The 25,525-nt window shown below is 37.2% G+C and overlaps 1 protein-coding gene across 1 annotated transcript in view; it reads left to right on the top strand.

Moving 5' to 3' along the window:
- The first annotated feature begins 666 nt into the window (after positions 1-666).
- SLC25A12 (solute carrier family 25 member 12) overlaps positions 667-25,525 on the top strand; it is a 45,155-nt gene continuing 20,296 nt past the window's right edge. The window contains exons 1-9 of the mRNA XM_038141756.1: positions 667-770; positions 1,245-1,298; positions 5,067-5,209; positions 9,934-10,049; positions 18,727-18,866; positions 21,332-21,478; positions 22,584-22,722; positions 23,949-24,042; positions 24,600-24,684. Coding sequence (XP_037997684.1) covers positions 759-770; positions 1,245-1,298; positions 5,067-5,209; positions 9,934-10,049; positions 18,727-18,866; positions 21,332-21,478; positions 22,584-22,722; positions 23,949-24,042; positions 24,600-24,684 — 930 coding nt within the window. The 5' untranslated portion in view covers positions 667-758. The remainder of the gene's footprint in view (positions 771-1,244; positions 1,299-5,066; positions 5,210-9,933; positions 10,050-18,726; positions 18,867-21,331; positions 21,479-22,583; positions 22,723-23,948; positions 24,043-24,599; positions 24,685-25,525) is intronic.

Genomic DNA, 25,525 nt, shown 5'->3' with positions numbered 1-25,525 from the left:
ACCACCATTATAAGCGACCAGTTACAGTATTTTAGTTTAATATCTCACTATGTTATTTGAGGAGTACCAGAATCTGCCCTTTTTGTGTTTTCCAGTGGCATCTAATAAAAGACACTTTGTTGGGCCCTTGAATAGCACAGCAAGACAAAATACGCAATATTATTTAAGTCAGGTTTTATCAGCACTGTGATTAAACTGCTGGAATGAAGTGTAAACCTTCCCTTTCTTACACCTTTGGCCTGCATGCCTTTCATTTTGAAGTATAAAGAATATATTGTGCTCTGCTGATAAAAGATTTTAAGACCCTGTCAGAAGTTACTGAATTCCAGCCAGATTTTGGGCCTCTGGATTTATCTTTGAAATACGGAGCTACAACCGATTTGCAGCCAAGCTGCCAGAACCTCAGTTTCTGCACAGTTTCGGCCCTTGAAACCAACAGGTACACACACCTCTGCTGAGCCTCAGGGCTACGGCTGCACCTGTTACGCCAGAAATGAGATTCAGCAGCATTTAGAGAGGCTCCGTTTCGCACTGTGGAGGTGCTACCGGCAGCCCCTGGGTGTGCCCAGGACGCGCACCGTGCCGCCGCCGTGGCGGGGCAGACGCGGCCCGCGCCCGGCGGGGCGGGGCGGGGCGGGGCGGGGCGGGGCGGGGCAGGGCAGGGCGCTCGCCCCACGGCGCTGCGCTGAGGCGGCGGCTGCTGCGGCGGCGCGGCTGGCTGGCTGCCTGGCTGGCTCCTCCTTCCCGGCGGGTGCAGCATGGCGGTCAAGGTGACTCTCCCGCTCCGCCGCCGGTGGCGGGAGGAGCCGGGCGGAACCCGCGCGGGGCCGGGGGCAGGCGGGAGGAGGCGGCCGCCGCCGCCGCTGCGGCGGGATTCCCGCGGGGGCCGGGGAGCGGCGCCGGCGGGGGCGGTGATGGCGGGGCGGCCCCGGGGGAGCGGCGGCACAGCCCGCGCTGGCTCCGCCCGCCGAAGTGCCCCCGGGGGGCGCGGGCCGGGGTCTCCGGGGCGGCGGCGGTGGTCGTCCTGTGGGGCCGGGGCGCCGCGCCGCTCGCAGACAGCCCGGCGCGGAGAGCTGTCACCGGCGCGGAGCCCTGCGCCGTCCCGCGGCGCGGTCATGGCTGAGCTTGGGCCTGCGGGTCTGGCAGGGGACCCCGTGTAGCCGCCCGTGGCCGGCGCGGCGGGTTTTATCCGCGCTCTGACAGCAGCCCGGCTAAGCGAAGCATTAATTTGCTTGTGTTTACAGGTGCATTCAACCAAAAGAGCGGATCCTGCTGAACTACGAAATATTTTTTTGCAGGTAAAAAGATCTAATGTTGTTCGAGTGTCAGACTTCTGTGTTTTGCCCTTTCAGCAGTTTGCCATGGCATCAAACTGGTGTCGTGGTGGTGGGACACTTAGAAGTTCACTTTGCAGGCATAGTGTATTGATGGGGGTGTCAGGCATTGAGGAGAAACTGCTGCTGGCACAGAGGGTGATACCATTTCCAAATTATAATATTAAATAAGTTCCTGAACTATTTTCTAATTTTCTACTTTCTGATGAAGTACTGGGTTTGGTTTTTGGTTTGTTTTTTTTTTTTTTTTTTAATACACTTTTGCAAAATCCACCAAAAAATCCTCTTCCATGACTATATGCTTTGTCCTTGGGGTCTATATGTGTTCGTACAAGTGGTTGGACCACTGGCAATGTTTTTAGAACTTCAAATTTATTTCTCAAGATTTATATATTTTGTAATATTATCCTTTGCAAGGCCTTAGAATTAGCATATATAAATAATAGTATGAAGGTTTCTCCACTCCCTTAGTTTCAGTAAAGCATGATCAGAAAGGAAAATCCAGTCAATCCTAAAACTTTGATGATAAGATTTGAATCAGTCATATGGAATAATAAAAAGAACAAGAACTGTGTTTTAGGTCCATAATAGGGCCACCAATATTTCAAAATGACTAAAATAAGTTTTTTCCCCTACTGTTGAGTGTTATACAGTATATTCATGAAGCTTCTCTCTATTTAAAAAAATTAGGAGTATAAAATTAGAGGTTATGTTGTAAATAATAAAGTCTATTATTTAACTATTTATGTGTATCTTCTGGTTCTGCTATACCATCTAGGAATTTCCATATATGATAAGGAGAGAGAGCTTTTTGCCTGAGAGAGAGGAGTTATATACCAGCCATAATTTTGGTGGCCTTTTCTTTTGCATACTGGGTTACACTATGACATTGCTGGAGTGCAAACACTTAGAATGCTGGCATCAAGCTGTGGAAGCTCAGCATTTAGTCTCTAGTAAAAGGTACTCTAACACAGGTTCATTTTTGATTGACATGGCATTCAGCTTTTGTAGGTAAAGATTACACTAGAGAATGTTCATAAAATTAGCAATATAGAAATATTATCTTTCAAAATATATATTAATACAGTATAAAAATGTGATTCTAGAACATCTTTTTCCAAATTTTCCCAAAATGCTTTCGCACATTTGAATGAAGAAAAGTGGAATGAGGTGTTAAAACATTATTCACTTGTAAATTTGAACTCCTTATGATTCTTGACATCCAGTCAGTAGAAGTTCTTGCTTCTGGAAATAAGCAATTGAAGTTCTTGATAGTGGTCATACAGACAACACCAGAGAGGAAGAACATTGTACCACTGGCTGTTGAAATTTTCTTCCTGACAGTGGATGTTTTATTGACCTAAAAAGCAGACAGTATGCTTAGAAAAATGGCTTTTTGCTCTTCCCCATATCTGTCTTGTTTTCTTCAACGAGACATGCTAATTAAGTTGTGGATTGTTTGATACTCTGAGGAATGAAAAATATTAAGCTCTCCTCTCTTTTTTTGAGTATCTGAGATTTTGCAGTAAAAAAAAAAGCATAGGAAGAAGAGTTTCTATTTCTTCTGCATTTTGTTGAGTTTGAAATTGGGGAGTGCTTTGGTGCTTAGAAATCAAACTTAGTTGCAGGCTTTAAAACAAATGAGAATCATTCTTTTTTAAGTTCTAAGTTTTAGAAAGTCGTGTTATGAAACATTGCAAGTGTTTAAGGGTCAGATATGTTGTACTCCTTGCTGAGAGTGCTGGTCTCTTCTGTGAACTTCAGCTAAAGGTCGTGCATTCCTTCCTAAATTTGGCTTCCCTTGGAAATGGTTAGAAGGGAAGATGTGAGCTCTAGGCCTCGTCACCATCCACCTTAATCACAGAGAGTCTGCTTAGATTTCCTTCTGTTCATGCATGTCTTCCAGTGTGATTTGTGCCCTCTGGCCATGCAGTTTACCTTGTACCTTTCTCTTCAGAATTTCTGAAGTGTGCTATCTGCTTCTTCTAACTGTTTTAATCTGTTAAAAAGATCAAGTTTGATTTGCATTAAAAATATGTGCTGTTTCTCTTAATCCTGTAACTATGAAATGCAGGCGTTGAAATTTTATGTCTGTGCACCATCAAATAAGTTACCTCTTAGGTGTTTGCTAACCACAGGCTTCAGTAACAACCGTAAAAGAACAAATTTGCTAACAAATTATCACAGAAGGATAAAAGAGTTAGGTGGAAAAACGTTACCAGATTTCTTAGTGAACCTTCATTTTTTTTTCTTAGACAAGACACAGCCTTTGGAAAATATTGTTGGATTATTCCCTGCCTGTTGAATTCAAGTGTAACCTGTTCAAGCAAGGTGGAGATGGAAACAAAGAGATTTCCAAAGCATTGTTTCTGAAAGAGTGGTGATGCGTAGCACTAGCTTGTAAACTAGAGTAGGGGGTTTGTATGTTTGTCTTATGTGAGGATGTTTTAAAAAAAAGTCTCATGGGAATTCATCAACTGCTTACCTGAGGCAATCTACAAATGTATTCTAAGAAGTTTGTGTTATAAAGTAACAGAGTTCAAGACTGAGAAAAACAAGGATTTAATTGATGTGTTATGTTTTATATTCAAATTGGACTATAATTTCAAATTGCCTATTTTGGGCTAGAAGATTCTTGATTTAAGTTATATGGTGCAAACATAGGACTAATGTATTTACATACTCAGCTACTTTGTCAGGCCTTAATTTATTGACTTTCTGCCAAACTCTTCCAAAATGCCATGACCTTCTCATATGGAGCTCAATGTATCTGTCAGTTATTATTTTTGTCTCAATATTTTTTAACAAAACTTTCCCCAAACAGTTTTTGTTATGGAAGGTATTATTATAAATTATTATTTATGATAAACTCAGAGAAATTGGTGTCTGGAGAAAAAAAGGTGGTGTTTACATTTTGACTGTCTTCGATATGCACTCTTCTCTCAGCTGGCTTTGGTGATTCTTGAAGATATGCTCCATACTCTGCATGTTTGATGGGCCTTCATACGTGACACGTTCTTTGGATTTCATGTCTTGCAGCAGAATCGTGCTTCGTAGGGCGTTTTTCCGTCACTTGTGTATATGGCTGAGAAGAGAACCTTGCAGTTGATAGAAGGAATCTACAGTTTCCTTGTGCTGTCATATTGGCAGCAGTGCTCAATTATTAGGGGATTCCTGTCCTCTGCTTTGTGTTCCTGTTTTAGTGGAAATACTCTGTTTTAATTCTCCATGGATTCAGTAGTGGGGTTTACAGTGCAGTCTTGCAAACAGCTGTCATCGCAGCTGTAGGGTGGAAGAGTAAAAAGTGATGAGGTGATGTGCTTGGCTGATATTTTGGAAGAGATACACGAGATGCTGAAGCAAGCACTATCTGTGGGTGTGAATTTTTCCTTAAAAGCATTACTTTCAGGATAAAAATGAATCTGAACATTTATTTCTCACCAAAAGAGAAGAAATAATTTATGTTTTAAAATATAATTATAGTAAAGATCAGGAACAATTATTCAAGAGATATCTGCTGCTAGAAATTGTAAGAAAATTTATGTGCTGTGTTTTCAGTGTAGCTGCAAATGGAATGCTCTGCCATGGTTGTAATTTTTATAAGTTTTCACAATTACCTGACAGTTTCTGAAATACATGCTTTTCTTTTAGTTAGAAGATACTGGTTCACCGATAATAAGCATCTAAATGGAATAATTTTTGTGTGGCTTTGTTATTTTATTTTTACTCTAGTATGCGAGCGTTGAGAAAGATGGTGAGCATTACATGACCCCAGAGGATTTTGTGCAGAAATACCTAGGACTTCATACGGATCCACATCACAACCCTAAAACAGTGCAGCTGTTGGCTGGAGTGGCAGATCAAACTAAGGATGGGTGAGAATTTTGTTTTCCATTTGAAACTTGCATTGTTGAATGTGTGAGTGCATGAGTTTGATAACTTCATCTTCTAAAATACATTATTGATTTTATTACACTTTGTACTTATTTAAATGAGAAGATTTTTTCACAAGTACAATAGACTATAAATTTGTGAAAACTGAGAAAAAATTACGGTGTTTAACATAGATTTTTTTTAAGCTGAGATTTATTTTGATGATATTTTGTTAAATTCTACAAAAGCTGAGGAAGTTGAACAGCAGGTAAGTTAAGTGTAGTACAGTTGCCTTAGAAAAGTTCTTTTCTGTATGTCTGTGTGCATCATCAGGTACTGTGTAGTGTCTTCAGTACCTGTAATTAAACACAAAAATATGGAGGAGCTTTCTTATTTCTGTAGTGTGCAATTAGAATCCAACCACTGAAGTCTTTTTAAAAGGCTGACTATTAGAAAAGAGAGACACTAGTGACTTTATGAAGGGAGAAGTTGTTTGCCTAATGAAGATCAGGTCACGCCACATAAAGCTTTTCGAGCTTACAGATGCTCCTGCTTGCTTTTAGTTCCCTGAAGCCACTTTACAAAATGCCTGCTCTGCTGAGGTAGTGCCCTCTAACTCATTTGTCTTCCAAGGAGCCTTTTCTTTTGCTGTATATAACCAGGCTTCTGGGCTTGGCCTTAGATTGTAGTAGGAGGCCCAGACATTGTTAACGTAAAGTGAGAAGGTTAAGATGGGTCAGAGAAGAGGTCAGGGATGCAGAAGTGAATGGTTATTTTGTTGAGAAGAAAATGCTGTTAAAATAGTAGACTATACATTTGTAAATATGTAAATATAACTTATTTTAAATTGAAAGTTCCTTCACTTCCTTGGTTACTTAAACTTTGTTTTCATTTATTCTGCTATAGAACATTTTATTAGTTTGCTTAGTATCCTGAGCAGCTTGCACAGTATCTGTGCAATGGAAATGAAATTGTGCTGTATACTTCTTTACCCTAAGTGACAAATACAGAATTTCCTGTTTGATGTAATGCTCTGTGATTTTTCTTTTCATAAGGCTGCAGCACTTCGATAATATATTTGATTATACATATATTTGATAAATGGTAGCAACCTGTCTCTGTTTCCAATACATGGCTCCAGTTTGTTGCTTTATTATGGGTTGAAAAGATAATTTTGTGTGTACCTGTTCAAAGTAGTTGATTTGATAAAGTAAACCAACATGCTTAGCGTATTGTTTCTCTGAAAGCTGTTGGTTATCTTTTGTGGTATGCAGTTCTTCAGAAAATGTCTTTTAGGGTCTTTCTTACAGTAGGAAACCAGTTTGTTTTAATGCTAGAACAGAACTTCTAGGTTTTGCTTTTTGTTACTTTTCCTGTGAATAAGAATTTTTGTTGGTTTGGGTAATATTTGAAGTGAGATAATCAAGTATGGGTAAGTGTGCTTTACCACCTTCCTTATGGGAAGAGTGGGATTTTTATTTTGCACTGCTATATAGTTCAAAGTGTACAATGTTTATCTGTTTGAATACTTGTCTGAAACTTTTTTTCTAAAGGTTTTAATCTATATTCAATCTATATTTTGTGTGAAGAATTTGTTACAGCCCCATACAGGTTTTTTTTTACATTCACACTCTTTCATTTGTAATGAGCTATAATAGATCAAAATCCAGACTCTAATAGCACGAATAACTATTGTAGTCTTAAACTGAATTCCGGGATGCATTGCATCTTTCAAGGACTTGCTTTATGAGGTCCAAGGACATGGCTGTAGTCCTGTTCTGTTTACATTAAATGACAGCCCAATGTCATGTAGCAAGTCATTGAGAAGCTTTGGGTTCTGTTACAAAATTTCATTCCTATATCTGCTATCATATTCTCTTAGCCTTGCTTGCCCTTGAAATAAATACTCGAGAGTGTTGATGGTTGCTTCCATTGTTAATATTTTTTTATTTCTTTTAGGTTTAAGTTTGGCACTTTACAGAAACAGCACATTTGGAACTGGCTCTCTCTAGGCATGCTTTTGAAAAAAGTTGTTTTACTTTTTTTCTCATGGTAACTTGATCCTTACTTAACTGTTCCAGAGCATATTGCTTTCTCCTATTACTGCTGTACAAGACTGGTTTGCTTTAGTGGAGCTCGTTAAGGTAGTTCTTAAAACAGCTGACTGTTCATTTGCAAAATGTTTATTCCTCATTGTTAAAAGTGCATGTTCTCAGAAATTTATGTGATGTCCTCTAAATTAGAATTTGCTTTAAACTTGCCTGTTAGCTATTTAGTACAGTAGGATTTCACTGATGCTGAAAGCACTCCTGTGTCTCCAGACTGCAGGCACTGCTTTTAGGATAGGATAAATACCCTCTCTGAAGAGGGGTATTATGTATATTATTATATATGAAGAATATACTTACATATATGTATGTGCCAAAACCAGCTAAAATATTTTGATCCCCCTTCAAACCTACAGAATTTCACAGTAGTAATTCAAAATTCTTCCTTTTAACTGCTTGTTTCTGGGAGCTGTTTTTATCAGTGCATCATTCTTAAATCTGGAAATGTGTTCTTAAGTTAAGTCCCCAAGAAAGAGTTGATATTTCACCTAATGGAGAGTCACAACAGAGCTATACATAATGTCTAAAAAGCTGTGTTGTACAGGGGAGAATTAGGAAAGACTTGCAGTAGGAAGAAAGGAAAGAGAAGAATTACAAACACAAGGGTTACTTTGTGTGCTTTTGAAGGGTAGCAGTACAGAAGAAATCAGAGGAAAAGAAATTTTTTTTAAATGTTACAGATAAAATGAAAGGTGAGTGATTTGATATTGTTATGGACTCTGTGATGCAGTGGCTTCACTGGATAATACTTGAGTAGTGATTGGGTGGGAAGCTTCATCATTCTGTTTAATCCAGCTCCTGTTATCTCTGCCCTAGTGGCTAATGGAGGATCACAGAGGCTATCCCTGCTCTTAGGCATTGCAAGTTGCATATGTGGGAAGGAAATTGAAGGTGCCCGTCTCCTCTTGCTATAGGCACTGTTACAGTGAGACTGCTGAAGATGTCTTCTTTCAGGTTCAGGCTTCTACAAGTGCTTTCTGCAGAGATCAGCACTTGATTTTGTCAGTTATAAAGCTTCCTGGTTAAAAGTTAATTTGTGTGTCAGCTTTATGCATGCATGTGAGATATATTTTGAAATGATAGTATTTACAATTATTTTTAAGGAACATTTGTTTTTTTTCATACTAACCCTTTATTTATCAAGATCATCCTTTGGATGAAATTGACTTTACATGTGAAGAGCCATTCTCATATCTGTGATTTTTCTGGCTAAAATGTGGTAAATATGCTAATTTTGTATTTTCATTATCTTAATTATTTTCAAAGTCACTAGGTTTCTTCCTGTCTTTCTTGTGCAGTGCATATATACAAGAATGTTAACATATGTAACCTTTTTAAAGTATCTCAATTCTGCTTCATGTGTACTTAGACAAAGACTAGATATAGTGAATATCTATATAGTGAATAATGTGAATATTACAGTTTTTCTTCTCTTTTTTTTTCCTGTAGGGAACAGACTTTATACTTGTCTCTTTAGCAGTAAGCAGTAATGTTTGAAGTAATCACTATGAGCTAATGATCTCATATGATGAGTACTAAGTTGAGATCAATTATATAAATTTTCTAGGAAAATTTCTAGGAAACAGTTATATTCTCTGCTTTAACAACATTTTTTAACAACATTTATATATTTACTGATATATAGTTAATTTTTTGTTAAATATAAAAGATGTAATTGAAATTATTACTTCCATTGATTATTTAATGCTAAAATATGTATCCCTTCATTTATCCCATTTTCTGGTGCCAGCATTATCCTTTATCTATGCTTAACTTCAGGTTTAGCCTTCTGCAGCAGTTCATACATACAGCATTAGGATGTCTTCTGAAGAATTGTTTTATGTTAGTCAGAATAAGCAGAGTTCCTCTAGAAAAGTTACTTCTTATTATCCTAGTAAGATATCTGTGTGTACATTCAAGTCTGAGTTTGTCTGTGGTGACCACAAGGACTTGGATTTACCCGTGCAGCCTGAGTTGTGCACAGTGACTGTTGCATACACGCCTCAGAATCTTGTGATCTGCTACACTCACATCCTTCCCTGCCTTGTCATGTCTGCCCTTGAGCCCCCATGTTTTGTGTTTGGCCCTGAGTTCATGACTTGGCTGTTCATGTTATTTTTGGAGAGTAGTATTCTTTCCATATGCATAGTGAAGTGTAACTTTTTCTGAACCTGTTTGTTTTTTATGAATGTTATGTTTTGTTTTAAGAAAATGTATGTTTTATAGTGTATTCCTGTACTCGCACTACAGTATCTTTTCTTAGTGGAAATGCATATGTAATAAAAGAATGACAGGCCTGTAAATTTCATGTTGTTAGGATTTTTGTAGTGTTTTTATGTCTCAATTTTCAGGTGCTGCTTACATTTATAATTAAAAAGTAATAACTTGTAGGTGTTCAGGGAGAATTCAGTTGCTTCATAGAGGAAGAAACTAAGTTGCATAAATGTTAGCTACTTAAATATAAGATACTTTTCAGTCTCTAGAGTGTTAAATTATCTTAAGTTAGAATTTTATTTAATATTTGGATCACACTGTTTTCTAGAGTATCAAATGTAAATTGTCATTGGTATTGTGAACAATTAAAAAAGTCTTTATAACTTTTCTGTTTTCCTTTCTAGGTTAATTTCCTTCCAAGAATTTTTGGCATTTGAGTCTGTTTTGTGTACTCCAGATGCAATATTCATTGTTGCTTTTCAGTTATTTGACAGGAATGGCAATGGAGAAGTAACATTTGGTAAGAATATATAAAAGAAAAACAGTTTTAAGAAACTGATTATAATAGTGTCTGTCGTAATAGTGGTTCATGACCACAGGTGCATAGAAATGAATTTTGTGCAGTACTGTACTGTTTTTCTGAGACTCCGCATGAGTAGAACTTTTTTTCCTCTCTCAATTCAAGCCTAAGAAGTACACAGAGACAAAACATGTTTTTCTCTGTCTTCTTGAATCAAGATTTTTTGTTTTCCTGAAGCAGTAGATAAATACAGTGATGTTCAATGTCATCCTAAGTGAAATATGAGTGTAACTTAAAACTTGATTATACATTTGGAAAATTAGGAAGAAAATCTGGCCTTTGGTTTTGTTACCTAATCACGTAAGTTAGTAGTTAGACCAAAGTCTTGAGGCTAACTATACTGCTTTGTGATATTGCTAAATAGTTGTTATTAACGTTGCAGTTTAAGGAGGACTAGGCTTTATTTTTAAAACTTCATGTTCATGAAAATTAGATAAATCAGTGGTAAGAATTTTAATAAAATGGAATGGGAATCAAATGTTATTTCTATCCAAAAGAATAAAGCACTCAATAAAGAAAATGCAAACTATGCTTGGATTTGTAACCACTTGCTGTTTGTACTATTTCATTATTATGAAAATTGCTGTAACTTGTTGGGAAAAAAAAGCAAAGGGCTTTTTATGGAAACAAATTGTTTGACTTATGGTGCCTGTTAAATTACATCATTAACTGAAGAGTCAGATACTAAGCAGTTCGGATGCACAATATCTTGAAAAGAAAATGTTTTAGGATTTAAATAAAGGTGAAGTCTGTAAATGCAGTCATTAGGAATTGGACAAACTACTACAATCAGTGTGACCGTGTTAACGATGGTTTATTTAATAATCTTACAAAATGGGGGTTTGAACTTGGTAGCTCTCATGAGCACACTTGAAATACCTGATTCCATAACTGAGCAATAAGCCATTTCAGATTGTATACATATTCCTCAGTTAGACTGAGAATTGTTATTTTTATATAATTGAAGTCTAAAAGAAAACACAAACACAAACAAGAGAAATTGTAAACCAGAAAAAAACCCACCAATTTTCTTTATCTTCCTTGCTGTTTCTTTTGTAAGGCTGAAAAATCTTGACAAGGAAATTCTTGAGGAAATTTTAAAATTACTGTTGCTTTCTTGGATGTTTTTTACAAAATTGATTATATTGCAATTATTACTGTATTTAACATTATGTTAGTAAGATGACATGGTACATATTTTTTGTGCTGCAGTTCCCACATTTACTGCTGCTTTTTTGTTTTTAATTGTTTGTAACATGGGCTACATACTTTTACTTCAGACTTGTATCATACATATTAATACAGCTGTGAAAAATGTGAATGATGATCTGTGACCTCTTCAGAATATGGTAACCCTGCAGTCATTTTCCAAGTCAGTCTTATGGCTGTTTTAAATGAGACCTGCACCCTTTCATTTTCATGCCAGGTAAACAGAAAGGCATGGAGTTTAGTTTCATGTGAAAACAGGACACTATAGAAACATAAGTTTTAAAGTTGAAGGTTTTAGTAAATTATTGGAAATACACTGAAATGGAGTAAGTTCTGCCAATTGGTGTGAGGCTCACTTTTAGACAAGTCAGGTCTTTTATGTTATGTACCCAGCCTGCGGGTAAACCATGTTGGTTATGACAGCAAACACAAGTCAAGATTTTCTAGCTCAGATGAAATGCTCTGTGGATGTGATTGCATTGATGCCAAAGCTATCTCAAACCACTAAGACTTGCCAGAAGCAGCATGGATTTGCTGAGGTGTTTCTGCACTGTGCATCCAAAGCAAGGGACAGAATCAACATGGGTCTGTTACACCCGTTACTAGAACCAACACTGGCCTTGTGTGAGATAACATGTTCTCAAAAAATACTCTCATCTACTCAAATTTTCAGTTATCTGGGGGATATTAAGTGTGCTTGTTGAATTTTAGAGCTGTCTCTGTTTTCGGAAGCAAGCTGCTCTAGTTGGGTTTGCTTCTGTTTAGATTTATTTACTGACATGATTTTGAACCATCCTCAAGCACTTCAGCTTTTTACAATCCTCTTGAGCCTCAGTCTGCTACTTGTCTCTTAAAATACTTAGCTTCCAACTCTCCAGTGATTAAATTATTGTGTCACAGAAGAACTGTCTTAGAAGAAGACTTTAGAAGCTGTTTTGTAGAAATACTTGTATGCTGAGTTAATCAATGTCTTTGTCTGCCATATCATATGTTGAAACATGAAGCCTTCTATCACTTTAATGTCATCTACTATTTTCTTGCTGCTTTGGGACACTTTTCCAGGAGCTTTGGAGATCCAGAAATCCTGTATGAATGACTGCCATAAACGTGTAGTTGGTGTTCTGCAACATTTGTAAACTAGGTCCATTGCAAGAACATGAAACGGGACCTACTTTACCCTAGCAAACTGCACAGCATGCTCAGTACTCTCTACATGTTTCAGCTGCACTGGACTTGCTGTCAGCTTGGTGAATAAAAAGCAGTAAAATGACTGTTTTAGTAACCCATTGATACAATTGACAGTGTAGTTTAAACAAGTTTTTAATCGTGGAGAAATAGAGAAAAAGCATGTATTTCTAACCAAGTGCTCCTACATCTTCATGAATGCTTCCTAGGTGAATATTTTATGCAAAATGTGTTGCTGCTGAGCCCTTACAATACTGCATTATCCATAAAATAATTAAATGCTTACAGCTAAAGCTGATGAAGACAAGTGATTTTTTTTCAGGTTGCTGTCTGTAGCCATAGAAGACTGACAAGCGATTTGCTCCTTTGATTATGGGATGTATTGACTGTGCTATTTAACATAAGTGAAATATTCAAAACCACTCCATAAAATTAATACTATTGTACTAAGGAATATTATTTTTATTTCTATTCTGTGCAGATCTTCTGACCTGAATTCAGGTTAAAGCAAACCTGAGTATTAAATCTGCTCAAGCTATTTGTTTTTTTCTGATGTTGAAGCAGATAATCTTTACTGTGTTTAAAAGGTGAAGTCTGTGATTATCTGCGAAACTTCTCTGAAAAATAGGTTGTCTAACTGAAAGTAAAAGGATTCTTTGTAGTTTATCTCTCTGGCACATCATACAGTGATCTGGACTGCATCACTTTTAATTGGAATATACAACTTCAAGGCATTTTCCAGCTGTTCTTCGTTGTAGAGTCACCACAAAGAAAGCCATTCTCTGATAGACTGGAGAGTTTCAGAGATGCTTTTTCAGTTAAATGCACATGCTGGTATGGATAGAAGGATAGAGCTAAAATGTGTCTGTGATTCTTCTGTATTCAGAATTATTTTGGAGATAATTGGAAAATATTTATGGAACTGAATTTAGGCTTTTGAAAACATCCTCCACTCAAAATCTAATTACAGATATTTTGCCAAGTATAGCAGCATCTTCTTCAAAGGCATTGAGGGGAGTAAGGCAATCAGATGCCTCATAATGCAACTATATGAAAATAGTACAATATTGGTGAACTGAAATAATAAACAGCAATTTAATAGCTTCAGATTTGAGTATACAGGGATACTGAATTTTTGCCCAGTCTGTTACTTAGACAAGTTTTAATTTGAGAAAGTTCAGGTTTCCCCTAATCAGAACATAGAGTTTGAGAACACTGGAAGAAGATGAGCAAGAGAAGGGAGTTGAATACATGTTTGTGCTTTGCATATGAATATTAGTTCTCAGGGACCAGGGATCACTTCTAGTACTCACTCCTTCACTATTTCTAAAAGGACAACTGCATTGAAAATGCTAGGATGTGAATTTAAACTTAAAAGATCTGCTTTCAAAAATATTACTGGCAATCATAAGGACTGAAAATATATTTTAAAATAAACAGAATAATATTCATGATCACATGACTACAGACATGAGGCTGTGAGGGAAAAATCCATGTTTTCATCAAGTGCTATAAATCAGAGCTGCTATTTTTTTGGCCTCATGTTCTACTAGTTCGATAGTTGCCTGTTAGTTGACTCTAACTACTAGCTCTATTAGTTAGTTGCCTGTTTTCAAAGTGTCTTTTGCTTAACACATGCAGATAACATTGGAAAGAACATTGTTAGGACTTTTTTCCTTTTGTTTTATGTTGTATGGTTTTTTTCAGGCTTAAACTACAGTTTTGAATGCTTGTGAGCAATGCAGAATGGGAACCCCTCTTACTACTACTACTACTACTAATTTTTTTTCAAAACCATGGTTAATAAGAAGGAACAGAAAAGGAGAACATTTTAAGATTATATATATTGACAACTTTTTATTACGGCTGTCATTCATCTTTCAATTGAATCAGTAATCCTTTTAAAATAAGAGTAGAAACAAAATGTAACTATTTCTAGTTAAACTTTCTCACATTAAAGTAATTATTGTATTACATTCGGATTACTTGAATAAGCTTCTCCTGCATCAGGTGCTACAAAAATGTCTTTCTGCTCTGAACTGTGGTTCCTTATTTTATCCTTCAAAGTGAAAATATGCTGACAGCAGAAATAGTGAACAACAGCAACATATAAATGTTAAAATATATTAATGTACATTAGGCATGAAATATGCACAAATTGGACAGTAGATTACTGAGCAGACAGATCTAAAGAAACCCAAAACAACCCTGTTAAACAACAAATCTTTACCATACTTATGCTGCTGCTTAAAACTTAACACTTTTATATTTTTGTTCCTGAGAAGTGTGATTGCTTTTTATCACTGGTATGAGGGCAAAACTCTGTTAACAGGTTGATGGCACTAGACTTGTATGAGCTTTCCACTCTGCTTCTTGGGGAGCTGATAAGTCAAAATAAATAATAGGTACTGCTGCAAGGTTTACTGGGAGTATGGAGCTCATCCCCACAATGGGCCAGCAACGAGACCGCATAGTGTTTATAATTTAAAAGTGTTCTTCCTCCTTATATGAAATTGATTATTGCCTAGGATCTTTGGGGTTTTGTATCGTTTTTCTGAGCCTGATAGGTAACAGTGTTTGATGGAAGTTGAGCCAGTCATGTGTGTGCTGCCTGCAGATAGCTGCTCCAAGTATCTATAATTTGTTTAAAATGATTGGGTGTGGAAATTCTGAAGCAATCTTGTGAGAATGTGTGTCGCCTTGGAGGTAATGTACTAGTACACTAGAGTAGTAGGTTTATTGTTCCTGGGGCTGATGGTAAGTTGAGTATGTCATCAGGCTGCTGACTTGTATGCCTATCTGAGAGGAAAATGCATTACTGTGAGCCTGGAAAGAAAGTTATCAGCTCAGTAGGAAAGAATTCCACTACAGAAAGGTGAGCAAAGAGTAGAAGACATTAGTAAATGAGCAACATATATTGACAGGGACAATGAATGCGTTCTGTGAAATGTCCTACTAAAATGAAAGGCTTGAAAAATAATTTGCTGTTTGCCCCCTGCAGAATAGCTCTGTTGGAAATTTGAAACACTTGTAGTTTATCTTAATTTAGAAGCATTACTAGGTTTTGACTGAGGAAGATGGAAAAAAAACCAACAAACAGCAAAGCCAGCATCTGTACATTAATGTTGCCTGTTTTCTTTGTTGTCCGTGCTTTGCTTCTACCATGAAAAAAAAAAAATCGGGCATTTGTTGATAATTCAGAGGGGTGTAAGTGTAGGTGATGATCACATTCTGTGTAATTTCTCCAATCTGAGTGGCTGTTTGCTGCTTCTCGTTACAAGCTGTTAGCTGTGGTGGTGGCTGTTTCCATTAATGTAAAAGAAGAGACGGCAGAATTGGGTTATAAAGGTATTGTTGATAAGTTGTGAAGAAAGCACCCCTGCTCTTAGGTAGACATAGTAAGTTTTAGCACCTAACAGGAGGTGTTTGAGAATCTCAGGTGGCTTTGGTAAATGGTATTTAACTTTCCATGGGTTTAACTGGGTCAGTTACTTTGCTGTGGGGGTGGTGAGGCACTGGCAGAGGCTTCCCAGAGAAGTTGTGGATGCCCCATCCCTAGCAGTGCTCAGGGTCAGGTTGGATGGAGTTCTGAGCAACCTGGTCTAGTGGAAGGTGTCCCTGCCTGTGTCAGGGGGCTGCAACGAGGAGATCTTTAAGGTTCATTCCATCTTAAACCATTCTGTGGTTCAGTGATTTTTCGGAACGAGTGCCCAGGTTTTCCTCTGTACCCCAAGTGTTTCTTGAACCAAGCCAACTTGGAAGTAATTAAGCATTTTATACTAGAGGATATCTTCAAAGCCAGACTATTGTAATACAAGCAGAATATACCGAGTGTGAGAGATTGCCTGGAAAAGAGAAATGGGTAAGGCACCTCAGTTTTCAGAAAGGCAACAAGCTAGTTTGGATACTGTTTATTAAAGCTAGTTTGCCATTCGTGGAATTTGTCAAGTATCAATACACTCAAGTATTGAATATAAATTTATTCATTAATTTAACTATTATTTTTATACGCTGACAAGTCTTGGCTTGAGATATTTTGATGAGTAGTTGTAAATGTTTTTATGAAGAAAATAATTGAGTGTAGGAAATTGATTCTTGTTTTTTTAAGTAGTATGCAGTTAAATGCTTGAGAATTATGAGAACACCAGGGGCTTAAGTCGTACTAAAAACAAGTGAAAAATCTGTCTCAGTGAACATGGATGGATAAGAAAATAAAATTTTTAAAGAAAAAAATGAGGCTTTTTTTTACTTTTCTCTAAGGTTAAGAGAAGCAATTATTGGAAACAATTGAAAATAAGATTTAAATTTTCTGGCTGCTTCAGCACATTCTTTTCTAAGTTTTCATGGGGGGAGCTCAGTGTGTGTTAGCAGTCAGGTTTACATCCACACAAGTAGTAGCCAGTGGATGCCCTGTTTGTGCGCGAGTAGCCGAGCCAATAGAGCCGATGAAGCCTGCCTGTCTTCTGCTCTGTTCACGGTTCATTGCCATTTTTCAGGCTCCATAATGAGCTGCACTGACCTGTTTGTGTTTGTAGTACATGGAGACTCTAGCTTGGCCAGAAGCTGCAGTGAATTAGTGGTAAGTGGGGAATTTAACTGTGCATACCTTGATTCCTTGATCTGCAACTATGATGAATAAATCTACTGCAAACAGAACTTTCAGAGGAAGTATGGCAAATTAAAATAATTTAGCACTGTGTGTTTAGTGCTTGCTTTCTTTTTTTCTTTAACTTCACCTTCCACATTGATACTGGTGAGTAGGTATGAGTAGACAGTTAGAAATGGTCAGAATAGTTTTTTTTAGGTTTCTTGTTGACCCTAACAACTCTTTTAGCCTACCTTGCGGTGGAAACTGGTTCAAACTGTAGGGTTTTGACTCTTGTGTTTGACCTTTATGTAAGGGTTAATCACTAGCCATAATCTGCCCTGAGAATATGTAATCTTAGTCTAACTATGAAGGAGGTGATGTAGCCGAGGAATCTGACTTTGTACCTCTTTTGAGACAGGTGTTGTGGACGTCTTTCCTTTTCTCACTGAAAGATAAAAGCATGTAGTGGATTTCCTAGATTTGCTCTAGAACTAATAAACTACAGAATTGAAACTATGAATGAATCCAGTAGTCCTTCAGCATAAAGGAAGCAATACATTTACTTCAAGTAAATATATTTTGATGGAGTTATCAGATAACAATTAAGGTTCTTTCTGCATTTTGTCTTGCAGAACTGTTTAAGCGTATAAAAGGTGCATTATCAGCTAGAATATTTTGTATTTTGTTTTAAATTTTAACTGTGTGCCACATTTTATTTTGCTGTTAACAGATTCTAGGCTAATAAACCATTTTAGGTACTATGAGGGAAATTTTGAAAAGCGTTCATGTGTTATGGGTAAATGTCCTGTTATACAGTTCATGTGTTTGATAATCTGCACAAAAAGCAGGCTTGTTTTGCAGTATGGCAATGCTGTGTATGAATAATGCATACCATTTTTCAGATGAAGTTTTTGCTTGAATTCAGATAATATGTTTAGCATTGAAATTTCAGTTGTACAGTATACATGTGGAGAACTCCATCTGAAATGGCAGGTTTTTTCTTGACTTCATTTAAAGGAGGACATCTCTATCTTCACTTATCTTAAAACATTTTAATAACCGAGACTACCAATTATGTTTTATAGGATTTGATTTTTGTGCTAAGGCCTTATCAAAAGCATCTAATAACGTGCTTTCTGCTGAGTTAATGACATGTTTTAGATGTCATTTCTTATACCTATCTTCAATAGCCATATTCAGACAGTGTGATTGTAATAATCAAGTTTCAATCAAACCATACTTATTATGACAAATATTGCCTGAGATTGTAGTGCAGGTATTTGTGCTCTTGATAAAGGGCTTAATTTGACTCCTGGCAGAGACAGAGAACCACTATTGATTTTTATATCAGAATGCAAAATAGCTTTTATTTGTCATGTATGAGGGAAATTGCTTCTTAATTAAAACTAAATAAAACACTCACTCCATGGTTTTATGCAATAATACAAAAAGTATCATTTGTGTCTCAAATGTGTTCTTTTACAGGTCTGTAAAGGTTTGGTTTGTAATTATTTTTTAACAAGCGGAAACACTTCTTTAACAGCTGCTGAAATAATAATTTTTTTGTATTCCTCCTGGAATGTTTGTAGATTTACTGTACCCCAAAGCTCACCTGTTGTTTTTCCCTCCCTAAAGCAAATGTCAAAGAAATATTTGAACAAACTCTTATTCATCTTCAAATCCCGTTCAACTGGGACTGTGAGTTTATTCGACTGCATTTTGGACATAACAGGAAGAAGCATCTTAACTATGCAGAGTTCACTCAGTTTCTTCAGGTCAGTTATTAACCTTGTTCCAAATCTGGAACTGAAATTCAGTTAACTTTTAATAATATGCTAATACCATTATAAATGTTGAGTTTATTCTGGTAGTGATAATCCTTATCTGATACTAATCCTGAGAGCTAATGATGAACTGTTATTTCTCCATACTGGTTTTGTAAGCCATGTATACTCATTGTGCTGTAACTTGAATACCATCCTTTGAAAGAGTGGGACAAAACATACTGCTTATGAAATTAACTATTTTACTGATTGTTGTTAAACTGGGTTGAGGGTCTGCTTTTTCTGTCATAGGAATTCAATAGCAAAACTAAACTCTACCAGAGAAAATTAGCATTCTTAATGTAGCCAGTTATTATTGACCATTAAAACTACCCTGTAGAGGTTTTAGGTTCTGTACCATTTCTTTATTTTTATAAGCATTCTAATACTTATAACTTTTTTTTCTCTCACTGGCCTGCATGCTACCACACACATACTGGGAGTTTGATCTTAAATGCAGCCAGCTTGCAGGAGGTAAAATCTGATTTCCTGTGACGTTGCTGAACTACCCTTTAGGGATTGGGCTTTAAAGAATTTCAGTTGTTGAACTGCACTTTGTGCTAAGCCAAAAAGTGACAGTTAAAACATCTTATGAACTGAACATTGTACTAGAAGGAGGGAAAGGAAAATGTAATCTATAAAGGATGGAGAAAGAGCAAATTAGGAAAAATTTACATTGTAATTCATGGAAAGGAAGTTCACAGGGTTGCTGGTAATTGCACTGAATTCCATAAATTAACATACAATGACCACCTTGTAATATAACTTAAAATTGCCTGTCTAGTAGATAGGAAGAAAAATAGATTATGCACTTCCAGAGCTGCCTTTGATGCAAGAAAAGTTTTGTGTGTATTGTCTTAAAAGTAAGGAGTGATAGATGTGCTTTGACATAATCTGTAATTATTGCCAAAGATAAAAATATCTCATAGGATCACAGAATATTTTGAGTTGTAAGGGATGTTTAGAGGTCATCTAGTCCAATCCCCCTGCAATCTGCAGGGATGTCTTCAACTAGATCAGGTTGCTCAGAGCTGTGTTCAACCTGACCTTGAGTGTTTTTAGGGATGAAACATCTACCACCTCCCTGGGCAACCTGTTCCAGTGCTTTACCACCCTTGTTTAGTTTAGAATCATTACCCCTTGTCCTGTAACAGCAGGCCCTACTAAAAAGTCTGTCACCATCTTTCTGATAAGCCCCCCATAAGTATTGAAAGGCTGCAGTAAGAGCTCCCAGGAGCCTTCTGTTTTCTTTTCCTCTCCAGGCCAAACAGCCCCAGCTCTGAGCCTTTTCTCATAGTGGAGGTGCTCCAGTCCTCGTCTCATTTTTGTGGCCTTCCTCTGCTTCTGCTTCCAAGAGCAGAGTGATAAGTGTCTGTTCTGGTTATAGGTTTGTTTTTCCAGGATAGTGCCATGTAAGATACAGTCGCTTCTTAGTGTCATTGTATGGTTAAAACCCTTAGTAGGCGAGGCTAGTATGGCTTGCAGTAATTTCAGTTTGTACACAATCTGGGTATTTTTATCCAAGATTCTTTTTCTCTTTTGGTCTAATACCATCTTCTGGGGTTTGGGACTTGAATCAGAGTGGGTTTGTTGTACCATGATCTAGAAAATGTTGTTCATGAGGTTATGGGAGTTGAGAAATTACTGTAAAGGTGATACAGGCTAGATGGTTTGCCCTCTTCTTACTGTCTGTCAGAACGTGGTTATTTTTTTAGTGGCTTCTAGAGGTCTGAATGACAGCTGAATGGGCTTTATTGTTTGCTTGAATAGAAGGAAACAACTTTTTCTGGACATAGAATTTACAACTATCATTATTATCTTAAGGTTAGGTTACCACAGTGATCTTTGTATGAAGGTTTTTACAGTTTGTATGGGAGTTTTAGATTGTCTGAAATGAGTGACCATTTGTGACATTATGGGAGATAGCTGTTTGGGGCAATCTAAATCCATATTATATAATTTTCACTGTCCTCCTGTTTATTTTCAAGTACTTTCCAGTGAGTTAGTATATAATAGCCCAGTCATATTTCATCTTGGATATGTAAGAGATCACCTCACTTTGTGTCTTCAAGATCAATATTAGGAGTTTTTCTAGCACTTCAGTATTTAATTAAGGAATAGATAGCAGGCAGGACATGGGTATGTGAAGTTCATTTCTTAAGTCATTTAGTGAAAGTGCATATTTCTTTACAATTGAATTGAGGCTTTTCTTTGACAGAGGTTTGAATCTGTGGATTAAATCAGTATGCAGGCTTCTTATTTTAGTTGAGCTGGCCTTGAAGTTTAAACTGCATTTACACTATTGTCTATATGCACAGACCTGTTGGAGCATAAGAATATGAAATTAGTGAAAGTTTTGTGAACAGTGGGGTTACAGAATTTGCTTCTAATCTGCTATCTCTGAATATTCATTCTAGGAGCTGCAGTCAGAACATGCAAGACAAGCCTTTGCATTGAAGGACAAAAATAAAAGTGGTCTGATAACTGGGCTGGACTTCAATGAGATCATGGTTACCATTCGCTCCCATATGCTAACTCCATTTGTGGAAGAAAATTTAGTTTCAGTAAGTGTTAACAAACAGTGCCTTGAATTCAGCGTTTAGTAGCTGTGACGTTTGAAGATGGCACGGCTTCTCTCCCACTTTGTCTTCTACCAGTTTATCACTCACTGCCTCGGTGCTAGAGATTATCAGCTTCATAATAGAGTGGGCAGGGTGGAACATGGTGGCATTCCTTGGCTGCAGTAGTGAAAAGGTTGGCAGTCTGGTTTGCATGTTTAAAGTGCCATTGGAAGCAGTTTGAGTTAGTCTACTATGCTTTCCACCAGAGCAGGGCAAAGTACTTCCTACAGAAATAATCATAGAATTGTAGAACCATATAGGAAAACGCCCTTAAAATCATCAAATCCAATGGAAGTTACTTAGGACAAAAGCATCCGGTTTTTATATTTGATTATATAACATCTCAGGAGCTGGAGACTACTTATAATTTTGTCCTTTTCTACACTCTTGCGTTCTTTTCTTTTTCAGATCAGAGTTTGGAAAATCAGTATGTAGATTCTAGAGGTAGAATGGTTACAGCCCTGATAGTTTGGCAAGATCTGTAGGTAAAGTAATAACATACAAGTTATAATTTGAAAGTATCTAGTATGAAAATCACATAAGAATGACATTTATATAGAAGATAAAGTAATAACTTTTATCTTACTATCTTACCTATAAATCTTGCCTTGCCTTACTCAGAAGGCATACTGTCTTCTATAAAATTTAGAGTATCTACTAACTTCAGACTTTGAAGTAAATGGTCATTGATGTATGTGATGCAAGAAATCAGTTAGTGCCTTTATCTAAAGGCATTTGCATTTGCATGCATTTCTCTTTCAGAAGATTACTTGGTGGCACTTTCAATGTGTCTGTCAGGTAACTTCAACAATAACCTACTTACATGATTATTTTCTAATCATTTCCTAGTGTTCAATCTTTACAACAAAAATAGTATCCTGTTTAATCATTCTCCCTTCATGTTTCTATTAAAAATATCTTAAAATTACAGGAATAGAAATATATCTTTAATTCTTTCATAATTTGCTCAAATGAGTGTTTCTGTGATTGTAATAAGATGATGTAAAAGTGCTTAAGGCCCTTAACTGTTTTCATTTAATTTTTATAGGTAGCTGGTGGAACTGTATCACATCAGGTCAGCTTCTCCTTTTTCAATGCATTTAATGCCCTTTTGAATAACATGGATCTTGTTAGGAAGATATACAGTAATATAGCAGGTACAAGAAGAGATGTTGAAGTCACAAAAGGTAAGATATGTTTCCTACAGTTTATTAATTTTTTAATTCAGTCCATTTTGTAATTGGTGATGCACATGGGTTAAGGTGAGTCAGAAGTCAGTTTATGGCCACTGGGAAAGTGTGTTTTTTAGCTGTGGGTGATTTTCATCCTCACAGGTTAGTAAGTATTTTCAGTTAGCTCATTAAAGAGAAGATTCTGGCAGGAGTTATTGTTTGAATGAGTAACTGCAAGTCAGTATAATACTGAGGATTTTACAGCTCCTTGATAGAGATGCATTGTTGCTTAGAGATAGGAAGTTCCTAGGGAATGTGGTGGAATGGGTTAAGTTAGAAAATCAGAGTGGTTTTATACATAGATGATGCCAATTAGTACAAACCAAATCCCTGTGCGCCCTGTGCGTGTGAAAGGTTGCTGTGTTTCAGTCTTGCCACACACATAAGCAGAGTGCTTTTGTAGCCATTTTATGACAGATTTTATCATCAGTTTTACTGCCTGTATGGATGGGACCAGCCAAACCATTGTGTGGTAAAAAGCATGCCAAGTTCTTTTTATTCTTTTGCTTCTTCTTTGTTTAGCTTATATTCATATGCTCTGCATATTTTTCCCTAAAGGAAAGCATAAAATGCCTGTTCTCATCCTCCAAATTGTCCTAACAAATTGCCTAGCAATGTGTTTTGGTACAGATGCATAAATACATCTTGCTTGGATTTGTACTGGAAAAAAAGGCTGCTGTGTTTTCACTGCTCAGACTTGTTAACTGCAGCTTGACAATTATGTCATAAACACGTTGTGTAATTTGGCCAGATGAGTATCTAAGCTGGGAGTCACTCAGAGCTATGGACATGATGGGAATAGATGAGTCAGTTGGCCTTAAAGCTGTGAATAATGGACCGTTTTTCTGTTATGTTCTGTTTTGCAGAATTTCAGAAAGCAAGAATCACAAATTGTAGGTGTTGTTTTATTAAGCTTGCTAATTTGAGGATTTTTGTTGTCTTTGGTGAATATTTACCTTAAGTCAGAGTTGTGGAGTCAGATGTGGTCTGTGTTGGGAAGGCCTGTTTTAGGATAGATGTTCTCCTAAACATACCTTTTCCTTTGCATTATGGATTTTGCTTCTTGGTGATAGACTTCTTTTTTTTTTAATTAAAGTTATTTGAAAGGAGGAAATTTCCTTCAAAGAGGAAATTTGACAAATAACTCAAATGTTGTATTTCTCTTTCCCTTTTAAATCCAGAGGAATTTGCACACTCTGCAATCCACTTTGGACAAATTACACCACTGGAAATAGATATTCTCTACCAACTTACAGACTTATACAGTGTTACTGGGTAACATAATCATGAATTTTATCATTTTGCAATCATAATTTTTGTGTTTTCTGTGTGACCTCTTACTTCTGTCCTAATTTTAAAGGCTTTTGTGGTCTATTTTGTTACAGTAATTTGTTCAATGTAAACCGATTTTATTGTGTCCATGGGTTTTCTAAGTGAATTGTGTATGTCAAGCACAATTATTAATTGTTGTATTATAGATCTACAAATGAAGTAGCAATATTCCCAAAAGGCTACAACTGCGCTGGTTGATGTTTTGTGTGTATCTTTAATGCATGCAAAATCTTATGTAGAAATAGCTAGAAATGGTTTCATTTGTGGATTATATTCCTTATTACTAGTAGTGAAGAATTTGCTTCTGAATAATCCATATTCCCTTCATCTCCAAGCATTCTTTAATGCAGTGTAGCAGACTTCTTAGGTCTGCATTCAGATATGACAAGTGTCTTTTTCTAAACTCAGATGTAGTTTGTGGGGTGTGGCCAGGAATACTGTACTTAATGTGTTTGATGCTTTATCTAACCATAATTTGCTTTTCTCTGCCATGTGTGAAGGCGCTTAACTTTGGCAGATATTGAGAGAATAGCACCACTGGCTGAAGGTGCATTGCCTTATAACCTGGCAGAGCTCCAGAGGCAGGTGGGTAGAAGAAAAAAATATTGAAACTGAGTGAATGTTAACATGTACTTGCAAATGAAAAATAAGAATAAGGTGCTTTAAACAGATTCCTGACAAGTGGAGCATACTCTGTGTATTGCTGTAAGGACAGAAATGGGGCAGGCTGTTTGATACTGTATGTGTCTAGACAAGGTGTGAGATGTCAGCATGGCCTGTTCAGATATGAGCATGTATGGATACTTGGATTCGTTACCATGAATACATCTGTTCACTCCTGAAAAGCCTTTTCACAGGGCACAGCCCTCCATGACCTTCTCCAGCGTGAGTCCTTCCTGTGGAGCCCAGTTCTTTACAAACTCCTGCAGTGTGTGTCCCTTCCAGGTGGTGCAGTCTTTCAGGAATAGATTCACATGGGTCCTCCATGCAGTCGCAGCCTCCTTGGGATGCATCCACCTGTTCCTGTGTGGGGTCCTACAGGGTCTGCAGGGGAATCTCTACTCCAGTGTCAGGAGCATCTCCTCCTGCTCGTTCACTGACTTTTGTATCAGCAAAATTGTTTCTCTCCTGTGTTCTCTCTCCTCTTACCAGCTCCCATTGCACCGGGTTTGTTCTCCCTTCTTAAATACCTTACCCCAGAGGTGCTGCCACTGACACTGATGGACTTGGCCTTGGCCAGCGATGTGTGTTGGCTCTGTCAGACATGAGGGAAGCTTCTGGCAGCTCCTCCCAAAGCACCCTTGTATCCCCCACCCCCAGCTTTGCCACACAAACTCAATACAGGTAGTAAAAAATATGAATATTAAACATAAAGCTTATAAATGTGTTCTTCATGCTCACCTCTCTGAGTGGACAAAATACTGAC

Source organism: Motacilla alba, chromosome 7 (genome assembly GCF_015832195.1).
Source record: "Motacilla alba alba isolate MOTALB_02 chromosome 7, Motacilla_alba_V1.0_pri, whole genome shotgun sequence".
In the NCBI taxonomy this organism is placed as follows: Eukaryota; Metazoa; Chordata; class Aves; order Passeriformes; family Motacillidae; genus Motacilla; species Motacilla alba.
This window is presented reverse-complemented; position numbering and strand designations above follow the sequence as displayed.